Genomic DNA, 23,215 nt, shown 5'->3' with positions numbered 1-23,215 from the left:
ATTAATGTGAACACTGGGAAAGACTGTACTCAAAATTCTAGGCAAGGGCCCAGGTGCTAATTTATTATTTGACGTTTCTTATTCAATGACTTAATCTTTAAGTCCTCCCAGAATCTGAAACCACACCAACTTCTATTTGCACAGTCCTTAATTGTTGCTGATTTCTGTGTGTTTCTGTTCCCACCTCCTCAGCTCCTATAGAACTATTCTTCCCAAAGTGAACACACAGGTCCTGAGCAAATTTTTTTTTTGTGAGAAGCCTAACTAATTTGTAATTATGCATTCAGAGGAAACCTTCTCCCTCACATCGTGGTGCTGAGCATCTTTGTGTATGTCACTACAGTAGGTGACACTGTGTGCTGGGGGCTGGAGTGCCTGGCACTGTGGTCCCCTGACAAATAGGAAAGAAAAAGTGACATGTGAGCCAAGGGTAGCTGCAGTGTGTATTACTGACTGCAGTCCACTGGAACTCACTATCCAATACTAGAAGTGATGAGTTAGGGGAATGGACACTGAGTATACTTTCCAACCCACATTGAACAAGAGTGAGAAATCATGCCTCTACATGTGCTGCTGGTGCACATTCAAATCCCCTTTAAGGTAATAGAGACATCTATGGAGTTAAAATAGGTAGAGAGACCATGCTGCTAGTTTTTTTCCTAGGCTATAGGTGTAAAAAAAAAAGGCAATACTTGATGCTGTGAAAAAATATACAACTCACAGCCTAGAGAAAAAATTGCAGCTGTGTTTGTATATGTCTACTAAAGACTTGAAAGAAAAATGCACATTTCTCTCACACTATAGTAGTAAGCCCTGCTGACATCACTCTGTCTGAAGAAGAACAAATAAACATTATGAATATAGAGATAATGAAATAAAACAGGATTTGCATTTGAAGAGAAAGACTATTTCACTATGCATCTTGAGTCCATTTATAAGTCATGTAGTCTAAATGAGAGAGCTAAAGCACCACTGATAGGTAATAAATAAGGCCTTAGAAATGCTTGCTGTAGTGTGTGCCTCTCCATCATGAAACGGAAGCATTCAGTAGAGAGGAAAACTGACCAGACACCAATAGGAGATAATGGACTTATCTGTTAAAGGAGTGGAGATAACGTAATGTTTAATATGACATTCCTGATAACTAATCAGCAAGATCTATCTGTGCCAGATTTCCAAGGTTATTTGCAATTGAATGCAACTGGATATCACTAGGAAGCAATGTGAAAGGAAAGGAAGAACTGCAGTTGTTTGACAGGGGCAAAGCACCTTCAAATCTGAAGAGAGGGTCCCCCCCATCTTGAAGAGCTTACAGGCCCCAGTTTAGGACTGATTTTTATTCAAGCAAGCAGTGAAGCGCTCTGCAGGAAGAGGGCACCTCATTTTGCTGAAAAGAGCAGACATCTTCCCTCCCTGTCTCTATGTCTCTGCTCCTGCTCACAGCTATTCAGTCTCACCCATCTCACCCACTCTAGCACACACCTGACCCCACACTGAGCTGATGAAACGTAAGGCAGCTGCACAAAACTACACCTTTTTTTTTCCCTATGTTCCTTGTTTGCTGGTTTAACAAGTTGGGTTGGCCTGATATTCATTTGTCAGCTGCTAGAGGGCTGGAAATTGCAGCTCTCAGTAGGTACAGTCCTTAGACCTCAGTGCACAGTAGTAGCCATTGTATGTGTGGGGCAGAGTGGGGCTGGAAGGGCTTCTTATTGTGATGCTTCTTATATGTGATGTCTCACATATGTTAAATTACTTCTTTTTCATTTCGTGTAGGCTTAAATCCCCCACATCTGCAGCAGTGCAGTATCTGTTGGGTTTGGTGCAGCTGGTGTAGGGCCAAGAGAAAAATTTAGATGGTGATGTTAAAATCTTTCATGGAAAACATCTTGTCTATTCACTGCACACATGTGTAAAATCAAATACTTACTTTTTCTGTTCTTACCACTTTTTTGTCTCCATATTTTCAGCTAAGGAGGAGTTCCTCAAGAAGAAGAGCATTAATTTCTTAATGCTTAAGGCCTTTAAGAAAGATGTATAGGGCAAGAAAAGTGCCAGGAAGTGGTGTGTAAACATTTAGGGATGATGACTAAATGGTGGTGTTGGTTTTTATTTATTTATTTTTTTAAAATATGTCCTAGTTTCTGGAGCAAAATGAAAACATATTTTGGACACTATTACAGGGTAGCTCTGTCAAAAATAACATTTTGTCTGCAACAAGTAGAGCTGTGGTCCTTCTCTTTTTCATTTACAGGTACTTTCTGTGGACACTCAATCTTAGACTTACAGTCTTCCCATAATTTCTTAATTTATTAAACAAAAAATGCAATAACCCAACAGTTCCACAGTCACCTTTATCCCTAACTCTATTCTTTGTCTGGGGCTCAGGCTGAGCCTGAGACACTTGGACAAGGACCAGGATAAGCTCATGCAGAGACCAGTTTTTGGGCAGCATGGCCTCTCTCTTGGTGGCCTCCATCCTATAATTCTCCAGCCCAGGGCCAGGCTTTGTCTGCCTCCCAACCCCATCCCTAACCCTAATGGGATGAGACCAATGAAAGCCCAGTGGGATAACGGCTGTCTCAGAAGGTGCTGGATGGAAGCCAGGATCTGCACCTTCCTGTCCATGTCTTTTGTCTCACAGTTGAATGACCACCCCTTTCCCTAGGAGGAGGATGAGTAGAGCTGTCCATCTGTCAATTTGCCACCAGTCAGGTCTAACTCCAGAATGTGTTTTATTTTCTTTGCTCCCACTGTCTTGCTCCTCTTGTTTACCAGAAAAGTTCCTTAGACTAGTCCAATCTTTTGGGTTTTATTCATTTGGGCTTTATTTCCACCCTTTGCATTGTGTTGGATTTATGTAGTCACAATGGAGGCTGAGCTGGCCCTCGGTTATGGGCTCTCTGAGGAGCACAGACTCCCATGCTGAGCATAGCTGGCTCCTTGCCACCTGCTCCTGTGATAGAGGATGGGTGTCAGAACAAAGCTGGCGGCATGAATTGGCATGATGAGGTGAGAAAGTAGGGTGCACGGTGCTCCAGCTGATGCTTGCCAATGTAATTGCCCTTCAGGCAATAATTCTTGCCAGTGTGATGGCCTCCAGGGACCTTCTGCATGCCAGCCAGAGCCACTTCTGCTTCCCCATCACTCAGCCGCTGTGAGTGTTAACCTTATATTAATTTAAGACTGAAGTGCTACCTTCACATTAGAATTTCATTATAACAAATTGAAGGAAATTAACTCTTCTTTCAAAATTTTAAAGTGGGTGGTAAAGAAAACATTAGTGAGGCTTGGAAGGATGGTCTTGGGAGAAAAATCTTTTATACTGGTGCGTATGCCACAAGGAAGGTGTACTCATCTGGTGCTTGCAGCCTGCTTGGCACTTGCTACAGTAAATTAGTTGGTTTTAAACCAGCAGAAGCAGCTCCCAAAGCCTTTTTCCCAATGCATCACTAAAAACGGCTGGGAACAGCAGAGTCAATTGTACAACAACAAAAGCAGGAAAGCAGGAACCACTGTAAATTTAAGGGTGAAAATAAATGGGGGACAAGACCTGAAAAGAGCTAATTTAGTTCCCTCAGCTGACTGCAATTTTAAAAAATCTTTAGTCTTAGATTCCAAGAGACAGTCAGATCCTCACAGTAAAAGTCAATTCTGGCAAACGGGAGCAGGTAACCTTGAGGAATTTTAAACTTTCCTGTCTCCAGGGCTTTGTGTTTCACAAATGTGTGCATCCCAGGACACTGCCAAGTCCTCATCCCCTCCCTCTGAAGAGCTGGGGCTTAAATACAAAGGAGCAGTTTTTAAAACGCCTCTCAAATAACCTTTTCATTTGATTCTCATTTTGTAGGTACACAGTTTGTAGTAATTGGGAGTGGGGCTGAAGCTGAGCCTCATCCCTAACGGGCTACAGCTGTGTAGGCCAGGTGAACAGCACTGACAGCAATGAGCCATGGAGTGCCCAGGTGCACTGACCAATCACCACAGGAACAGAGGGCACACAGGTGCAATGCATGAACATGAGGGTATAAAATGTTGGGCTAAAGAAAAAGAAGGGCAGCTGCTTGAAGCCTTCTGAAGTGGAATGAAGTTACTCTGTATGGGCAGATGCTTGAAGCCTTCTGAAATTGTGTGGTGATCTGTGTATAATGGCCACCTCAACTGCGACATCATTATGTGAGTGTTTTTATGTTACTGCATGGCAAATGTTCCTTAGCTCTCAATGACTGCCATTATACAAAAAAAAATTGACTTGGGTTGTGAAATGTTCATCCTCTCCTTGTAGTTCCCCTTCTAACTGGAAGTTTGAAGGTTCCTGAAGTCCAGCCAGACTTAACAGTAGGTAGAATGTCCAATACCCCAAGGGAATGAGCAAGAAGGTTCCTCATGTAGTAGCTACTGTCTCTAGGGAGCATCGCTGTGATGGATGGGACAGAGAGATCATGTAGTGCCTAGGGTGGAGGTACAGTGTCATGAGACCTCCCATGTACTGCCCTGTGCCTGACTTCCAACCCAGATTCTGGCCTGATTGCAAAAAGCTTTGTAATTTTTAACCAGCTTTCCAAGAACTGCTGCTGACTGTCAAAATTGCTAAATCCTTAAAAAGCCCACAGCCAGGCAGTACCGGTTCCTCCCAATGCAGTCTGTGGATGCAGCAGTACTTTTGTAGGATTTCCAGCATATTTGCAGACGTTACAACACATTCAAACAAATCTCATCAATTTGCATCAAACATCCTCCTTTGCAGTTTATGGCTATGTAAATTTCTTTAATAAAAATCCTACCACAGGAAGCTTCTTAAGACAACTGCTATTTCACAGCTTCGCTACAGGTTCCTAATGTAAGTTAATAAGGCAAACACGATACCTGACGTTTGCAATAGTAATTGCACAGGCCTCACTGTGAATGATGGCTAAATCCGATTGTGCATGACTTCCTTTGCGGAGTGTCTGAATTATAGTGTAGGTTGAAGCCTGAAAAATCAATGGCTGCTATAATCACTCAATTAAAGCCTTTGAAAATCATTAGCAATTTGGTAAATTTAAAATACTTAACCATACGTCATTTTTAAACAGAGAGTGCCAGACCAGCACAACTCCATTTGTTACACTGGGGAGCTGCTGCCAGAGGGGTAAACAGGAACAGCATTAGGCACTATGGCTGAGTAGGCAAGTGTATCACTGGAGCTGAAAGCTGAGAGAGATACAAGTCACCTCTGTGAGCTTTACCTGATTTACAATGTTTAGCTGAGGTTACCCTTCAAGTGGCCAAATACATGTCAAAATCTTGGAAAAGCCTTGCTGGCCTACAGAGCAGTAGTCCCACTACAAATGCCACAGTTTGGACGAACTCCGAGCCCGAGCAGCAGACGGGATTGCAAAGGAGGAAAGAAGCAGCATCATCAGAGTCCTTTGTTACTGAGACAAAACCACAGACAGCAAGGCCTGGTTTTAGAGTGGGACATATGAATGAATGTGGTCTATAAAAAGAGGGAAAATAACTTACTGATGCCAGGAGTCTAATACTTAATTTCCTAAATAAAATAGAAACTGAACATGATATTTTACTCCATCTGGACTAAATCTATTCATCTACAAATACTTAACTTTGAAATATAGTTGAAAATATATCTTCTTAACTGTGAGTTTATTTTCTTTAACAGCCTGTTCTTTGGAAGCAGTGGCATCTAAGTGCAGCAGCACCACTATTCTAAATATATGGTCCATCTGTCTGAGAAGAACACTCCGAGAAAAGGAGCAAGTTGACAGGCACCGGCCAGTGCACCAACGCCTCACGTTCCCCTAGTGCTGTTGGATTTAGGTAAGTGCTATTAACTTTGTGCAGCTTAAGCAGCTTAATGAACTTGAGAGAGATGGAGTATGGGGCTAAGAGCAGTTGCTTCACTTAATCTATTGCAGCTTCTAATTTTGAACAATTTTGGGGTAAAACTAGATTTTAAAGCAAATTGTCTATCCTGAGAGTGCCACGCGTGGTGGCTGCTGAGCAGAACAGGCGGCAATCGCTCCCGCAGGCCTCCATCCGCGCGGGCAGGGGAAGCCCCGGGGTCTCGGCCTCCTGTACGCAGGCTGCCGGTGCGGGCTCGCAGGCCCCCGCGCTGCTGTGCGGGCAGGAGAGCCCGGCCGCAGCCCCGCGTCCCGGGAGCGTCCCGCCCCGCGCGGCCCGGCGCGGGCCGCCGTGGCCGGTGCGGCAGCGCCACCTCGCGGCGCCCGCCCCGCCCCTACACCTGCGTCTGGGAAAGGGCTCGAGGGAAAACTTCTCACCGGGTTTGGCTGCTTCCCTGGCTCGGTATTTACTTGTTTTTAAAAAATTATTATTATTTTGGGGGGTTTTGTTTGTTTGTTTTTTGCCTTTTTTTTTTTCCCCTGCGTGGAAAGGTAGGAATTTAGCTGAACTAAACAGCAGAACTGGACTTGTTTTGTCCTAACTTTAGTTTTTCTTTATGACTGGGTCAAGACACTAATGTTTTTCATTTAAGAAAGATAATCCAGGTAATTTTTACTGTAAAATATTCACTGAATAAATGAATGAAGCTTAATTGATACCTTAATGGTTTTAGTTTTTCATCAAATCCATACTGATGAAAAAAAAAAGCTATTTGAAAAGAGCAACATGTAATAGTGAATAGAATAAAGATGTCACTTTTCTGTGATAATTGATCATTCCAGTGAAATGGCAGCATATTAATTTCCCAGTTAACAAGGAAACCTAGGAAGGGGCAGAATAGCATAAGGTGTATTAATATTTCTCCTCAGAAACTGAATAGAATTTTCAAGTTGTCTGTCACTTTAAGTCCACTGTCTATAAATTAGGAACTGTAAGTACTGGTAACCTTTATTTAGCATGTAGTCAAAAGTCTCAGCTTGGTGCAAATTTTCACAAAAGTACACAAATTGAAAACACTGGAGTACATAAACACAACCCTAGATTTCTGCACTTGCATGAAGCTGCCTTCCTGAGTGTAAGAAATGCATCACACTCTGCTGTACTTCAGCAGTAGCTTCATTCCCCTGCCATTTATCACTTCTACATTTGCAGCCCCACTATTGCTGCCTGGCACCGTGAACGTACGCTAGGCTGCAGGTTTCCAACCCAACTGTACCCTTCAGACATACATCCAATGGCTGTGTTCAGAGGAATGGTCTCCCACAAATTTTTGATTACCCTGTCTACCTATATGATATCCAGAAAACGATTCTCCACAATGACAGCTCATTCAGCACTCTGGAAATTTACCCAAGCTAAGCTCCTCTCTAAATAATGACCTGACATTTGTTCTGTAGAGGGAGACAAAGCCCAGACTGATGAAAACGGTTGGCAGCTGCTTTCATTTGTGCCATTCAGAAGCTAGATGATAATTTGTCCTCAGGGACCCATCACTTCTTGGCAGCCAGACCTGTCCACTGCACTTTGCTATTACTTTTGCTGTTACCTCCCACCCCTGGTGCGTGCAGCACACACACAGAGTCAATATTCAAAGCAGCTAAGCTAAAATTTACTGCCAAGAGTCATGAAGGATTTAATGTTTCTGAGAAGTGGGAGATAAGATCACATATTAATTTGGTGTTGATAAATATAAAGCAGTAGATATTGGGAAAGACATTTGTTAGATCTACATGAAAGGTTAAATTAGCTATTTCTCAGAAAAGAGATCTCAGCCTCTCTAAACAGTTTAATGAAGGCATTAGCTAAGCAATAAAGGTCAAAGAGGCAAAGCATTCTGAACTAGCAGGCAAACAGATCAAACCTGAAAACATTGTTCCAAATGAGCTTTGAGTTCATATTTTGCATGCAGCGTGGAGCTCTCATTCATTTAAATTAGCTAGAGTGGAATTACAAAATGCACAGGCATGAGTGACCAGATTCTTCGGAGCATGTTCCATATCAGCAGAGATTAAATAAAAGAGGACTTTCCAGCCCGGAAAAAAAGGTTACTAGGAGCTGATAATAATGATGACATATAAAATCATCAATGGGATCCAGGAAAAGAGATGCAATTATTTATTATTTTTTCACAGTATAAAACTGGAAGACATAAAATGAAGTCCTCACATACCAGGTTGCATGAAATAATTACCTACCAAAGTGCTTTTTTCACACAGCCAATACATATCTGTAGCATTAACTGCCAAAGGATGTTATGGTAATAATTTATAATGGTTAAATGAGGTATTTACCTTGGACCACAAAGTTAAAAAAATCCTTCCCAACACTTGGAAACACTACATAGATAGGGCCATCCACCCTTCAGCTGTGGAAAAGCGATAGCAATAGCAATGAGATGACTCCATGAATTTATATTCATGCATGTGGTCTCACCACATCTTAGATCCCTCAAGATGCAGAGCCTCTGATCCCCATGAAGGGAGAAGATATATATATTTCATACTGTGTCTTTTCTATCTATTTCTGACAGTTTTTATTTTTAAGGATCCCCAAATTGTTGCTAGTATGTTGGATGCCATCTATTCTACCCAGCAACAGAGGAAGTCATAGGTTCCCTCCAGAGACATGCATGCAGAGAGATGGGGGAGAGACAAGCTGAAGCAGACTTCCCATTTTAAGGATTAAAAAAGCAAAAGCACTGGTGTGCTGCAAATGTTCAAGCCACTATTTTCCAAGTACATGATCTGCTCTCTCATCTAAGCTGAACACTTGAATGTGTCCAACTCTCATTGCAAGGTCAGGCATTAGTACAGGCAGCCATGCCCTGCTTCTCCCTTTGGAACCAGTGCTCTATTACAGAATCCCTCCTGCTGTCCTGGAACCTGTCTGCAGCCACCTTCAGTCAGGAGTGGATAGTGAAGGAAAGGGAGGGGGTTCAGCCTTGGAAGTTACTGTGCAAAACAAATGCAAGTGGTGCCACCAAGAAGTTGAAGGGATGCTGTACATAAAGCAGTGCCAAGTTCTCAAATGTATCTGTTTCCCTGGCTATAGCACAGGCTGCCAAAATACAATGCTGGTTTATGGCTGAATCAAATTGCATTTTAGTCATGCTACTGTCACTGTTCTTTGCTACTGCTTTAGTCCAGGATTCCTGCACAAGCCTTCCTTCTTTCACATAACTATCCACTGATGATTTTTGTTGAGGAAAATGCAGGCAAGTTGGAATTCACTCTTCAGCCTGGAGTCAGGAGTCCTTCCTTTGCTCCTTCAGCCCACGCAGACAAAAGCCCAGGGGCAGAAGGCCAGGAGCTCTTTGTGTGCTCTGCAGCTTGCTTCCCTGCAGCACTGTGGGGACTCAGGCCCTGGGGAAGCCTTGCAGCCAGGGCTGCCCCACAGCTCAGAACTCCACCCAGCCACTGCAAAGCCCTTCAGCCACAGCCCTGCAGCTTTCCTGTCATGGTGCAAACGAGAACACCTCTGAGAAGCCACAAATCTGGTTCTCACACATGAAGATGGAGAATGGAAGAAAACTGGTCTCATTTTCTGCAATATCTATGGCCAAAAATAAGCCGGTACAGGGCAGGAACTGGTGTACCACAAAGCCTGAAAGAGTTTCCTTTTTCCCCAAAGGGTAGGGAGGGAACAGAGCATGAACCAGATCTGGTGCAGTTGCTTTCCTTACAAGGCTGTGCAAGCCAGGCCCATGGCTTGGGCTGCCCTGTGGTCTTGCTTTCTATGACTCCCTTCCCTTCCTGGCTATAGACTTGGAATGATCACTACTCAGCACTGATCAGCAAAGACTGTATCAGGCACACCACACATCACTGAGACACCAAAAACATCCTAGTACAGAAATACCAATGCTTATATTTATTAGCCTCCCCATTGTATGCAGTATCTTTATTTTTTAAACATGTACATTTACCCATCCCTTCTCATTTGCCCTGAATGTAGCCAGTAGCTCAGCTGAAGAGGTGTTTGCCCCTTTCAATTTCTCAGCAATGTCACAGGCTGGGACTGCTGGCTTCCCACCAGATCTCTTTATGCCAGATCATCATGGAGCCCAGTTTGTGCAGCTTCCCAACCAGATGCATGCATTCCCCATTCAAATCCCAGAAACAGCAAAAGAAAAGCCCAGCCAAAATGGAGAAGAAGAGGGCACATGCAGTATCTTCAGTGTTACACAAAAATGTAATTTCAGTTCACTGTTTCCCAAATACAGAGCCTAGTGATTGGTGATAATTTTCTCTTCTGTCTCCTTAAAACTGTAAAAGAGGATCAGTGCCATTCTTTGGTAGCATGCAGTATTCACCCCAGCACAGGAAATAGTTTGAAACACCAGATGTTCTTTGCAACCAGTGCTTTGGATGTATTTCCAGCAGGGGTTTCTTCCCTCCCCATGAAAACAGACACACATTCTCATTTAACAACTAATTGATTTATTTAACAATACAAATTTCTTTCTACTGCATGGTTTAGCAGAGAGAACTTGAGAAACAAAATTAGCTTCTTTTCTTTTTCTTTTAAAGTTTAAATGTTTACACAAAAACAACCTTTACTTCAGTAAATATAAAATTTACACACCAAAAAAATCTACATTAAAAAAGAACAGAATCATGACAAACCAACAAAAAAAAAAAAAAAGAAAAAAAAAAAAGAGGATGGGAATTCAGTGTAAAGGATCCAATTGCAAGGAAAGCAAGATGGGGCAACACTAACAAGGCATCCCATTTGTACACCTAGGTATCTGAAGTTGTAAGTACGACACAAACCCAAAATACATTAAAATTAGAATTAAAACCTGTATTTTTATAGCAGAATACTTTATGATATAAATATCTGTAAATTCTGTAGGCAACACAGTTAGTGCATGAACTCCATAGTTTGCTCTCCACTGGAAGGTCACTGGAGTGGTGTACGAGCACCCTGTGGCCCACGAGTGCACTAATGGTCAGCAGGGAGCAGACTTTAGATGTGCAGCCCGGACGTGATAGCCCCTCGTTTCTTTGCCAATCTGTGCTATTTCTCACACATCCAATGACATGACAAGAAATTCTGGTCACCTTCAGCAGTGATTTCCAGCACTTCATCTCCTGGCATTAGTCTGTTACCTGACTTAGGCATATTCACCTGCCAGATCCTGTTTCTCATTCCCTTTTGCACTTTTTAACCTGAACTCTAAAGCTATCTTGTAGCTACCAAGAGAGATTGGCTTCTAGGGTGAGATATTTGGGATACACAGTTCTTCAAGCCACCTTCAGGCATCTGTAGAAATATTTAAAGTAGGGTGGACAATTCACGGTCAAAGGTTATGCGATACAAAAACCAGGGACCTGTATAGTAATGGTTAATTTAGATGTAAATATTTATTATTTTTTGTATTGATTTAAAATTTTAACTTAACATTCAGCTTTCATATATTAAATGAGCAGAGTATCTTATTGATGGAAGTGCTACTTTATCTCTGAAAACACCAGGTAGTAAGGGAGACTGTAAAATTTAAAATTAAGTGTAATTTTAAAAATAATCTAAAAGAATCAAGTGTCTTTTGTTTTTATAATCAATACTGTGACTGGCAAACTATAAAAGCTTAAACTATAAAACTATTAGTGACTCTACCTTTTAAATGGTATCTACTATAAAGCTGTATTTTTGTACTTACAGATGTTACAAAATTTCCAAGGCAGGAAGTGGAGGGGGGAAAAGGTAGTCTAAAACACTTTTATAGATTTCATTTTTACTAAGAAAGGTTGTTTCCCCCACAACTGTTTTTATGTCATATAAATCTGATTAAATTCATTGTACTCCTCTTTTTTCTGGGTAGATGATACAGTGTTCAATCATGCTTTGGAAGACCTTTTTCAGTGGATAACTCAGTCCTCTAGGTCAGCAAGTCCAACTTGCTTTACTCAGAAAAAAAGCACCAGACTATCTCTAACTTGGCCATCCTCCTGCAAAAACCTTTGTAGCAAGACTGAGGCAGCCTGTTCTGAGAGTAGGACTGGCCCTGAAGCAACCAGCTATGTTAACTTCTGAAGTAAGCATATGAAATGTGAACATTTCAAGTTGAGGAAGAGCTGAAAAGTATTAAATTTCAGAAAATTTTAGAAATTTCACTTGTTCTGTTAAAAACAAAACAGGGAAAACTTAAACAATCCACAGGTGTGCATTAAAAATTTAATAGCAAGCCTTTGCTTATGTATATTAATTTAAAAATTATCCACAGGGATCTGTGATACATTGGCCTTGCCTTGTTACTATAACTAAATTTATTAAAATATTAATTTAAAATAGGAAAACAAAGAAACTACTCCTTGGGGAACATGTTTATTGTGTTTGAGATGATACACTGGGTGCTCTCTGAGCTACAAAGGGAAAAAGGAAATCCTTTCATTACAAACTGACAAAGGTAAAAGTTAAAACAGTTTTCACAACAGCATGTACCACATATTGGAAATAGATCTGGGTTTAATACAAATGACATAATTCCTAGTAATCTACAGCTACCTTTAATAACTTCATACAGATAATGAATTAGGCTAAAATGCACTATAATATTTGGTTGACTTCAGGAACAGTATCCTTAGTACATCACAAAATACATTTTGATATCCCAAAGAAGCAAGACTTGCAAGTAGGCATTTTAAACATAACTAATCTACAGCTACAAACTTCTACTCTTGATAGCATTTACCTTTCTGAGGGGCAGTATCCCAGTCTTCAAAAGGATAAAAGCAGAGTAGAATCAGTATAACATATACACAGAAGTCCGTATTGTAAAGGCTATAAAGATTTGTTGCACACTGCAAAGTTGCCTTCTGCACCTTCACACTGCACAAGTAGTTTGTCATTTATGTTGCATATCTCTTGGTCCACTGTCTGGCTATCCTGTCATGTTCTGCTCTGTTGGTCAGGTATTGAGTGGCTATGCTTCCAACCAGAGGGTCAGCTGCAAAAGGCAGGAGAAAATGCATCAGCATGCATCCCACAGTAACAAAAATCCCCGAGTAAAACCGTATTTTAAAGTACAGCATCCATTCCAAAATATAGTTCAGACCAGAAATATAGTGGAGCTTTTATCATATAAGACATTTCCAAGAAAGCGCACATGAACAAAGCACAACAAACAGAAAAAGAAAACAGGAAACATCTATTGTGGTTATCTGCATATGAATGACTCTTGCCTCAGGCAGGTGCTCTGCTTTCAGCCCTTTGCCTGCAGGACACATTCAGCAGTGCTGCCTGGCACCCTCCTGTCAGGGAGGTGCACAGGACAAGTGTGAGTTAGAGCATTAGGGGAGCCCTTCAGGAGCCATCGAGCCTTTGTACCTAAGAGGCTGATCCATTTCTGCCTAACTGTGACCACTTTCTGTAAATGAAGGGTCCCTCAGCACTGTTGCTCAGCTCCTGCCCTGACCGCAGGCAATTAGCATCCATCGCCTAATGACACTGGTCACACAGCTGCTGCTGAGAATCTGTACTGCTTCCAGCAGAGCTCCTCCCCTCCCCACAGCATCAAGGAAGCATCTTTGAAAAAGGGAGAGTTTTCTCTGAACATCACCTCCCTCACATTTGGAAGATTAAGCCTTTCAGCTGCTGTCTTAAGAAACTTCCTGCAGCCTCTTCCCACATGCAGGAATTATATCTCAGGAGAATGTTGCTCCTTTCCTGGACTGAACACTCATTTGCTGGAGCTCCTTCAGTACAGACCTTCAATGACATCAGCTTATTTTCTGCATCACATCTTGAAAAAAAAAGGACTTAGGGCTATTTACTTTCTGTTATGTCACAGGAGTGTAAAACACCATTAAAAGTGGGACCACATCCAATATGGAGTGATTCATCACAAATTAAAAAAATATTAAAATTTATTTAATCTGCGTGCAATCAAATATACAAATTACATTCCATGGCAACTAAGTCAAACGACTGAGAGTCTCTCAGTGAACTATCATCTCCTTACCTGGGTTGCAGTCTGTCAGAAGTGAACAAATAGACAGCAGAACCTTTGAAATAGTCAAAGCAGGGCTCCAGTTGTCTTTCAGGATATCCAGACAGATGACTCCCTGACTGTTGATGTTGCAGTGATAAATTCTGGTGCGGAAAGTAACCTGAAATCACAGCACAAGAGACAGAGAGAGTCATTCAGTGCTGCCCAGGGATGGTGCCCCTTGGCTCTGAGCAGCCCGTGGGATCCAGTTCTGCAGAGCTTTTGCAGATGCAGCTCCTCTCTGCTTGGCTTCCAAACCACAATTGTTTAACAGGAGAGTGACTATTTTCTGTAGCCAGGGCTGCCTTTAAGAAACCTACCATGATGAGATTAGGGGCATAAACTGCTTTCACACAGGCTCTCTGTAAGGACCTACTTTATAGTATGGTAGCTATTTAATGAACATACCACATGTCAGGAACATTCTAATTACAAATGTAACTTTACTGTGGTTTCTGAAGGTGAAGAAGTACACAGAATTTGTCTGCATGTGCAGTATTAATTAATATTTTTCTTTCTTTCAAAAGCCTAAATACAGACCATGAAAATTAGTCTTGTTAAATTAACAATGAAATCTTTGTCCTTACCCTTCATTAGGCAGAATATAATGTACAGCCAAAACAATGCTATTACACTAACTAAATCCATCCTTAAACTATTTCAGATTAATATTGATAAAGCATGTGAACAGTCCGCACAAATAAGAAGTGAAAAATATGTAACTCCTTTAATTACACAAATCACAAGAACATATGGAATTTTTTTTTTCATACTGATGGGGGAGGGGAGTGGAATCCACAATGTATCCTGAAAATTTAAAAACTATCATGTTCTAAAAAAATCTATAAGATTAGAATGAGGAATTTGTCCAAAACTGTGCATCACTTCAGTATAACATTCTTAATTCAGAACTTATTAAATGCTGTGGGTTAAAAAGAAGTATGAAATACAGAGTATATATTCTTCATGTTGTAATAATTCTGGGAATGAAAAAAGATATTAGATTTATAGAAACTAGTTATAGTCCCCAAAGACGTAAGTTGTATAATGTTGTGTGGTAAAATGTATTTAGTTGTGAGAGTTTTGCAGTGTCATTTGTAGTGACTTGGTCAAGAGTTGGCAATTTGGCATTAAGAGAGGGGAAAAGGGAATGAATGACCTTTAAATTCTTTCATATCCATTAGTAAATTACAATTTATTAGGTGTCCATACTATTTCTGAGCAAGGAAGTGACATTTTAATTTAAGATTAGTTTAATTTAATAAAAAGAGCTTTTGCTCAAAAACATTACCAAACAAGATTGCTGATTTTAGCAGTAGTAAATAGACATTTTAAAATAATGGAAATTCATCACACTAATTTACCCAATTTAAAGTCACAATATAACACTCCAGTTTTCTATATGAACTTATTTTAGTCTTTTCTTATTTTTTTAAAAATTACTGATAATATTTAATGTACAATCTGGCTTATAACAGGAAAGACTATTAAACACATATTTTAGTAGCTAGAATGAGAAGAAGGAAACATAAGTCTTCTGTTGTTTTCTACTAGAACTAAAATTTCTTGACTTTTACGTGTTGATCCGAATTATCATCTCATTTATCACTTGGTGAAGTTTGGAAATCAGCACTGACTGTGTTAATCAAGAAGTAAATTAGATGGGATTTTTCTGAGACTGCAAGCCAAGATTTTGGACCTTGTAGTTTTCAAGAGACCATAAACAAATTTGCTATTCAGAAAGTGATGTGCAGTCATTTGGCTGTAAGCTGTATTCTTCTCACATGAAAAAAGGATAAGCACAATAAACATCCTACCCTTACCTTTGGTGGCTTGAATGGATAGTCAGATGAAAATGTGATATCCAGGAAGAAAACACCTCCTTCATATACAGAACCTGGAGGTCCAAGTATAGTAGATCTCCATTCATAAATGTTATCTCCTTTAGGACCGGCACTGTGTAAAGAAAAAAGAGGAGAGGGAAAGGAAGACTCAGATGTACTTTTGAGAGAGGCATTTTATGGATTTCCTTCAGCATACATTTTATTGCATAAAAACCATTTGATTCTTTTTAACACCTGCTCAATTTCCAGCTAATTTCAGTGGGCTAGGTGTTTTAAACTGGCACAAAAGCTGGGTACTCTGCTGTCCCCTTTGAAGAGACAGCAATGAAATAGAATGACAATGCACTACTGGTTTTTCACTGTCCAAAACATATCCCCAGATTTATTTTCTTGAGTATATCATTGCTCTGAGTTTCTACATCACCCTTTCATTGCCATCATATTAGTACACAAAAGGAGTTTTACATCTTGACCACATTTGTCTTCTCCAAGCATTTAACAGATCACATCTCCATAAAAAATGTGGCTTTCAAGTATATTGATACACATTTATTGCTACTTGTTTCATAGACTCGAGTGAAATGTTACACCTTGGGCAGCAAACTAGGGAAGGGTGAGAGAACCAAGTAACATGGAATTGTTACAACTTCTTGCAGCAGTTGCTCCAAATAACTGTTTCTTTGGGATATATTTGTGCTATGCCTCTGGGCAATCGGAAATGAGACAACGAGCCAAAAATATTTTATTTTAAGAATGCATTTCTCACTAGGGGAAGGGTTACTGCATAATTACTTCTTAAAGTAAAGGTTTGAAAGAATGGATGATCCAGCATTTTCTCAAATTCTAGAGCTGTCACTAATGCTATTATCACACAGTAACCATCTAACCTCACAAAAAACCCTAAACAAACAATAAATCCCTCCCCTCCCCCTCACTCCCAAAAAAAGCAACCACCAAAAAAAAAAATCAAATCTTTAGCAAGTCTGAATAAAAATTAACCTAACCTTCCACAAAATGTCCTGAATCCACCCTGCTGAGAGCCAAACTTACTGAACTGACTGCTGTGGAGAGCAGCAGCACTGAACTCATGCAGACACAGTGGCCTGATGACATCCATGCAGATGAGCCAATGAAACAGCACTGTAAAAGGTCCTTTCAGTTTTCCCCACCCGGGCAGTTTCCCAGGCACCACCTCCATTTCCCAGACATGCTAAAGCAGCCCCATCCTTGTCTCGCTGTGGTGGCCAGGAACAGGCCCTGGGACTGTCATACATGAATTGTATGAAGTGAGTGACAGGGCATGGCACCACACTGCAGCCTGGGAATTTGTGGTTTCTGGAACTGCTCGACACACAGAGGAAACTCCCCGCAAATAAAAGGCTCTTCCTATGTCATGTCAGCCCACATATTTGTCATACATATGTTTGCAGTCTGTAACACAACATGTTGGACATTCATCCTTACTATGTAGTCAAACATGGAGACACTCATCAGACACAAGGAATATGAGCAGTCTGCACTATGGATCTGCAATCCCCAACACCCACCCCTGCAAAATGTAGGGATTTTTACACTGAGATAATATTTGAGGAAAAAAATATAATTATGATTATGAATTCTCTTTCAATTCATAAATTTCCAAGATGCTTTTTATCTTGCAGACATTTCATGTACCAAATGTTGCAGTTCTTTCATAAACAGGACAAAATAATCATGGAATTTGGATGACACCCCATTTAATTAAAAACAAAAAAATTATTTTATGAAGCTGTAGCTATATTCCTGTAGCCAAAATGAAAGTAGGTAACAAGAGAATGCTGGCCTCCAGAGCATTCTCCTGGGAAAAAAAAGCATTTTCTAGTGAAAAATAAATACAAGTGCTGTCAAAAATAAAGTTTGAGTCTAACATCTTACTTCCTATTTGAAATGCATGCATAGAAGTGGAAGAAAAATATTAGATACATTTTAAGGAAAAAAAAAAGGGAAATCTAAAAGCGAACAGGTCCATTTTTGGTAATGCAATGAACCATTTGTACCTTCAGTCCCTCCAGAAGATAATTTTATTCATGCTCTCTAAAAAACAATTAGTGTAGGAACTGAAAATACTGGGGCAATAATGACAACACTTAAAACCCACACAGGGCACTGAAATGTTTCAATTAATTCTTGACATTCATCAAGCTTACAGCTAATTAGTATTGTGCTTGAAAACCAAATTTCTGTGGAGCAAATCAATTTCAGCATAGGATGTCCTAATGACTGCTTTATAGTTTAATGCAGAGGTTAGTGCTCTTGCTCTGCATGTCAGGTACCTTTCTTTCATACACTTCCAACAGCTGGACAAAATTCAAACACATTAATGAAATGGATGTATTAAATCAGTGACGTTTCAGCCCAATGAATCAGTCACAATTAAGTGCAGCACCAGAGTCAATCACTTACTAAGTCAGAGCTAGGGCATCCGTGAGCTGGTAGCCACAAAACACAAAATCTTGATGGAGCAACAGGTCTGAATGACAACTTCAGTGTTCTGGCTACAGAGCATACAAGTGCAGCCCATTGCTAACAGCCTGCTGTCCTCCTAAATTAGCTTCAGAACATCACAAATTCAGTAAAGGCACCAATAATTCATTCTCAATAAAAAATCCACTTGATTAATTTTTTTACAATATGGGCTAAAAAAATCTCAGACAAAATAACAAAGCAATTTAATTGAAATGACAAAATATTATTTGCAAAATTAGGGGGGGTTACTACATACATTAAAGATGAATTGCTTTTTAAAAATAAATTAGTTAACTGCCTGCATCTGCTTCCTAAGCAAATATTCATTATGTCACTTTACTGAGGGATATATACCTGATTCAGATAAGAAAGGATTTATGACCATGCTGTAGCCAAGCTAGCCCACAGAACGGATTTAATTTACAAGTGTGACTTGAGATGGTGAATTTGAAAAGACATGAGGTTAAACTTGAGGAGCCCATGGGGTCACACAGGTCTGTCACACCTAACTCTCCTGAACCCCCGCTCTCAAGTTTCCCGAAGATGAAGGACAGCTTTTCCAGAACAGTATTAAGAGCATTCATGTGGATGCAGTGGCATTCACACCAGCAAGTTCTGTTAGCTCTGTAACCACTAAGCAGAAGTTCTGAAGCAAGAAGTTCTGTAACCACTCCTGATGCAGTGGTTACAGAAATCCAAGTTCAGCTTTTGTTACAATTCATTAAATCAAAATGTATTAAAGCTGCCCATATGGAACTAAATGCAGGACAAGAAACTAGGACAAGGAATCTCCAATCTACATGATGCTGGTAGCATTTTGCTTTCTGCACTTACTAAATGCAATGCTGCCAACAGGCCTCCTCTAAAACACAAGGCTCTAAATCTGGCGACAGAATGCAACTTCATACTGAGACTGTGCTAACGGAGAAGAAAAAGAATGAAGGAAAATGTAATTTGGCCAAATTTGATGTTAACTCTGTGTTACGCTTTATTATGATATTGAATATGGGCCTGCAATGGCATACAACTGGGAGGGAGTGTCCTTGTTTTTAGGAAGCTTCCAACAGTGAAGTCAGTCTGTCTCTAAAAGTCCTATGAGAAATGTCATTGGTATCACAGAACTAAAGGGTCTACACCTCAAAAAAACCACTGGGGGTGCCTACATGGCACATGTGTAAGTGGTGGAGTATCTTCTCATGTTCTTCTCTCAAAGGCTCTGCCCTCAGGTATGATACCCAAGCAGGTAGAATCATAGAACTGTAAAGGCTGGAAAAGATCTCTACTCATTATCACAAAGGCAGCAGCTAACAAACCAAATGGGGCACCTAGGGTGAGAATTAGGAAAGGAAGGTAAAGAAAGACCTCCCTCCATCCTTCCCAGATGTTTAATTCAAAATGAGATTCAGCCAAAGTAAAACTCTTGGAAGACTGCTCAGCTACAACTCTGTCACTGTGTAATTTTTACAGCAGTGTAAGTGAAGACATTGCTTTAAGAGAGGGATAAGACATCTCTTTTGATTTTTCTTATCTTAACTGAAGGTACTAAGTAAAGAAAGAAAAATGCCCTCAAGCACATTCCATAACCTTGTACTTGAAAAATCCACTTCATAATGCTACAGTATAGTGAAGTTCTGCAAAATCTTCAGCATAGCTTTGGAAATTGACTTTTACAAATCCTGCTGGAGGAAAGGCACTCAGGATGTTACCAGCACAAAAGTCTGTATATTGGAACCACTGTCTCAGCTAAAGCTGTTGTATTAGCTAGCTCAGTGTCACACCACGAGATACTAAAGGGGCTCTGACAGATGCCACCAGCACATACAATTCAGGTAAATATACACACCCAATCTGTAGGGAGTCTGCCTGCTTCACCTTCTCAGCTTCTGAGCTTGATGAACTCATTTCCCATTGAAGAAAAGTGCCCCAGGCTCAGGTAACTTCAACTTATCACAGCAGTGTAGATCCATATTTACCATGCAGGATATCTAGTGTGGATGCTGATGTTTGTCCCACAGGCTACCCAGACAATCAGGGTAAAGAGAAGAGTGACTGCAGCACCCAGAATATCTAAATACTCCTTAACACCAATGTGTTCCATCTCCCTCTGGTGACACCTACCTTTCACCAAAAACAATGGGGAGCCTGGCTCCTAACTCAAGCCACTAAGCTCAGCACTTGAGAAAATCCTCCTCACCCTTCCATGTAGTGAGAAAGTGAATGAAAACAGAGCTAGACAACCCTATCTAGTAGCACACTACCTTTTTATCTAGCTACAGATACACACTTATGCTGCTGGTAATTAAAGAACAAAAAGTAATCTCACAAGCAACCAAAGGATCTCTATCTGGGGCAAGCTGTCTGAGTTGCTCAGTGAGGCTGAAGAGAGTACAGATCACTTACCAGTAGTTATGTTTTAATGGTAAGCATGGGAATAGAAAATGCTCAAAATATTTTCTTGCTTTGATATTTTCAACATTTTGAAGAAAATTTGTCCATTATCCTTTTTTTTCTTAATTCTCTTTTCCAAGTGTGGAGGCCCTCTTGTGGTTTTGCAAGAAAGGAAATGAACATTAATTAAAAGGCATATGTTTGTGTGTGGCTTTCAGTTCTATGACCTATGACAAGCATAGATAACAATTTCTATTTTCTTTATTTTTCAATGCCTTATTTACAAGGCTCTCTGGAATGCTTATTCTCAGCATTCATATTATCAGTACCTGTGCCTAAGCACCTCTACTTAAAGAATCTGAGTACTACACAGAAAGTGTTTCCCCATCCGATACACACAGAAAGCATTCTGGTTTCACTGGCAGGAGCTACAAGTATAGCCCTAATTTTAGGATTACAGCATTTTTCTAAGGTTGGACACATGAGGGCTGTCTACAGCAATATATCAAAACTGTGCAGAAAACACATTTTGATAAGGTGCTCACTATTATTAAGATTTAGATGTTATTTTTTACAAAGAAAAAGTTCAGTCTATTGTGTTCTTTATATAGCTATAACTGTTTTTATTTTACCTGTCACTGTACTGCCTGCTACATTTGTTTGCTGGGAAGGGTTATTTACTGCTTCTAGCAGATCCACAGAGGCTCTGTGGAATTGAGGATATAAGGATCTAGTTCAGTTTACAAATCTTTCCTTGTGTCACTTCCCTAAAGTCTATCATACCCTTACAATTGAGACATTGAAATTAGCATTAAAAAAAAAAAAAAACAAAAAACAACAACCTATTTTTACCTTATGGATCCCTTGATAATTCAGCTGGTTATAAAGCAGTGCAGAACTTGTGCCCAAGGACATGGTTCAATGCAAAGCAAGTGCAATTTGAGAACTCCTCAAGAGCAGTGTGGCTACTCCAAGCGAAGTGCTGACCCGGCCTAAACTAACTTGGCCAAACCATACACGTTCAAAAACCATCAATGGATTATTAGCTTTATCCTTAATCAGGTGTCATTTCCCCTCCTGCAGCCAGAGTAGGGCAGGAACTTTAGTTGCTTGCTCTGGCTTAGAAATGCAACCACGCGGCTGTGTTTGGATCAGGTCACACTGTACCATCAGGGGACCTCAGCCAGTGCAGGTCTGCTATTCATCACCCTGAAGGGAAAGAGGTGTTTTACACCACTAGAACCTCCAGTGCTAAACTTGCCATTAGTAGAAGAATATACACTCTTGTTACCAAAGGAAGCTAAGTAACAAATCATTTGCTAATTCCATCAAAATTTTAATATGTAGAAAACTCAAACAATGTATTTTGGAAAGCTGACAGTTTTTCCACTGCCTAAAGCCCCATTAAATTGGTTCATTGCTACAATAGCTTTAGATTACTTTTCTCCTTGTATTCCTGCTAGTTCCTAGGACCCTTATTGCTGCAGTTAGAAGTGTGTGCAGGTCCTTTCCATCTTCCAGGACAACCCAAACTAATCATGGAGGCAGAATTCCTGTAATTTTTCTTTTGAAAAAGTAACTAAATACCAGAACACAGTTTGCTAAATTACAACAGAAATACTTAACTTAAACCATGTAACAAAACACATCAGATATTCTATGTCTATGCTCTTGACAGAGAAGTGTACCCAGGCAATACACAAAAAAGTTTACCAAATGTGAGTTGTTTTTGAAAACAGAAATCTCATAGGCATGAAAGAATTTAAAATAAAACAAATGTTCAGCAGGAACTAACTTGAAATATGCACATAAGTCCCTCTTGTATGCCTACAAAGGAGAAATTATCCATACTTCCTAATAAAACACAGAGCAGGACAGTCAGTAAAAGGAAACATTTCCTGCTACTCTGCCATGTGTTCATAATAACAAAGCTTTAATTTAGCACAAAATAAAAGACCAGATCCCTTTCATCAGAGTTGAAAGAACTGTAGTACTAGTGTCAAACCACTATTTTCTTGCTGTTGATATAAAATTTAATTTGTAGCAGGGCAAAATCACTTCATTGAAGAAATTTATCTAGCAGGTACACAGTTCCCATTTTTCTTCCACTCAAAATTACTGACGAACCTTGGTTTAATAATGTAAAATTTTGCTTTTCTTCTGTGAGAGAGAATCTTTCTCAACTCCCTAACACAAACAAAACTCATTTGGAATACACACATATTTTGTTTTTCAGTATCTTTAGCCTCCATACTGATTCTAGCAATTCACACTCAAAGAATCACACAGTACCTGAGAAATTGTGCAGCTTTAGTTTAAGGTGTCCGCCCACAAATACATCCAGAAAATGTGTGCTGGGGAGTATGCCTGCAACATCCAACTCCCAAATCCCAGACCACCACCTTACCCTCTGGAGATTACATTTATTAAGTCATTCAGTTGTTCTGAGGCAACCACGTGCTTCAGATATCAGCCACCTCCACCCTTCACTGCAAAATCTTCATGTCACAAAGCTAAGTGACACTGAGAAATCCAGTTCAGGATTTCCTATCAATATTTTCAATAACACTTTTAATGTGAACAA

At 40.1% G+C, this 23,215-nt stretch overlaps 1 protein-coding gene across 3 annotated transcripts in view; it reads right to left on the bottom strand.

The window, feature by feature from the left end:
• Positions 1 to 10,320: 10,320 nt before the first annotated feature.
• The window catches only part of UBE2E3 (ubiquitin conjugating enzyme E2 E3), a 55,605-nt gene continuing 42,710 nt past the window's right edge, over positions 10,321 to 23,215 (bottom strand). For all 3 annotated transcript variants that reach the window (XM_031505399.2, XM_031505400.2, XM_077785106.1), the window contains 3 exons: positions 15,718 to 15,850; positions 13,868 to 14,015; positions 10,321 to 12,853 (listed from right to left, as the gene is read on the bottom strand). In XM_031505399.2, coding sequence (XP_031361259.1) covers positions 12,756 to 12,853; positions 13,868 to 14,015; positions 15,718 to 15,850 — 379 coding nt within the window. In that variant the 3' untranslated portion in view covers positions 10,321 to 12,755. The remainder of the gene's footprint in view (positions 12,854 to 13,867; positions 14,016 to 15,717; positions 15,851 to 23,215) is intronic.

Source organism: Lonchura striata, chromosome 8, assembly GCF_046129695.1.
Source record: "Lonchura striata isolate bLonStr1 chromosome 8, bLonStr1.mat, whole genome shotgun sequence".
NCBI lineage: Eukaryota > Metazoa > Chordata > Aves > Passeriformes > Estrildidae > Lonchura > Lonchura striata.
This window is presented reverse-complemented; position numbering and strand designations above follow the sequence as displayed.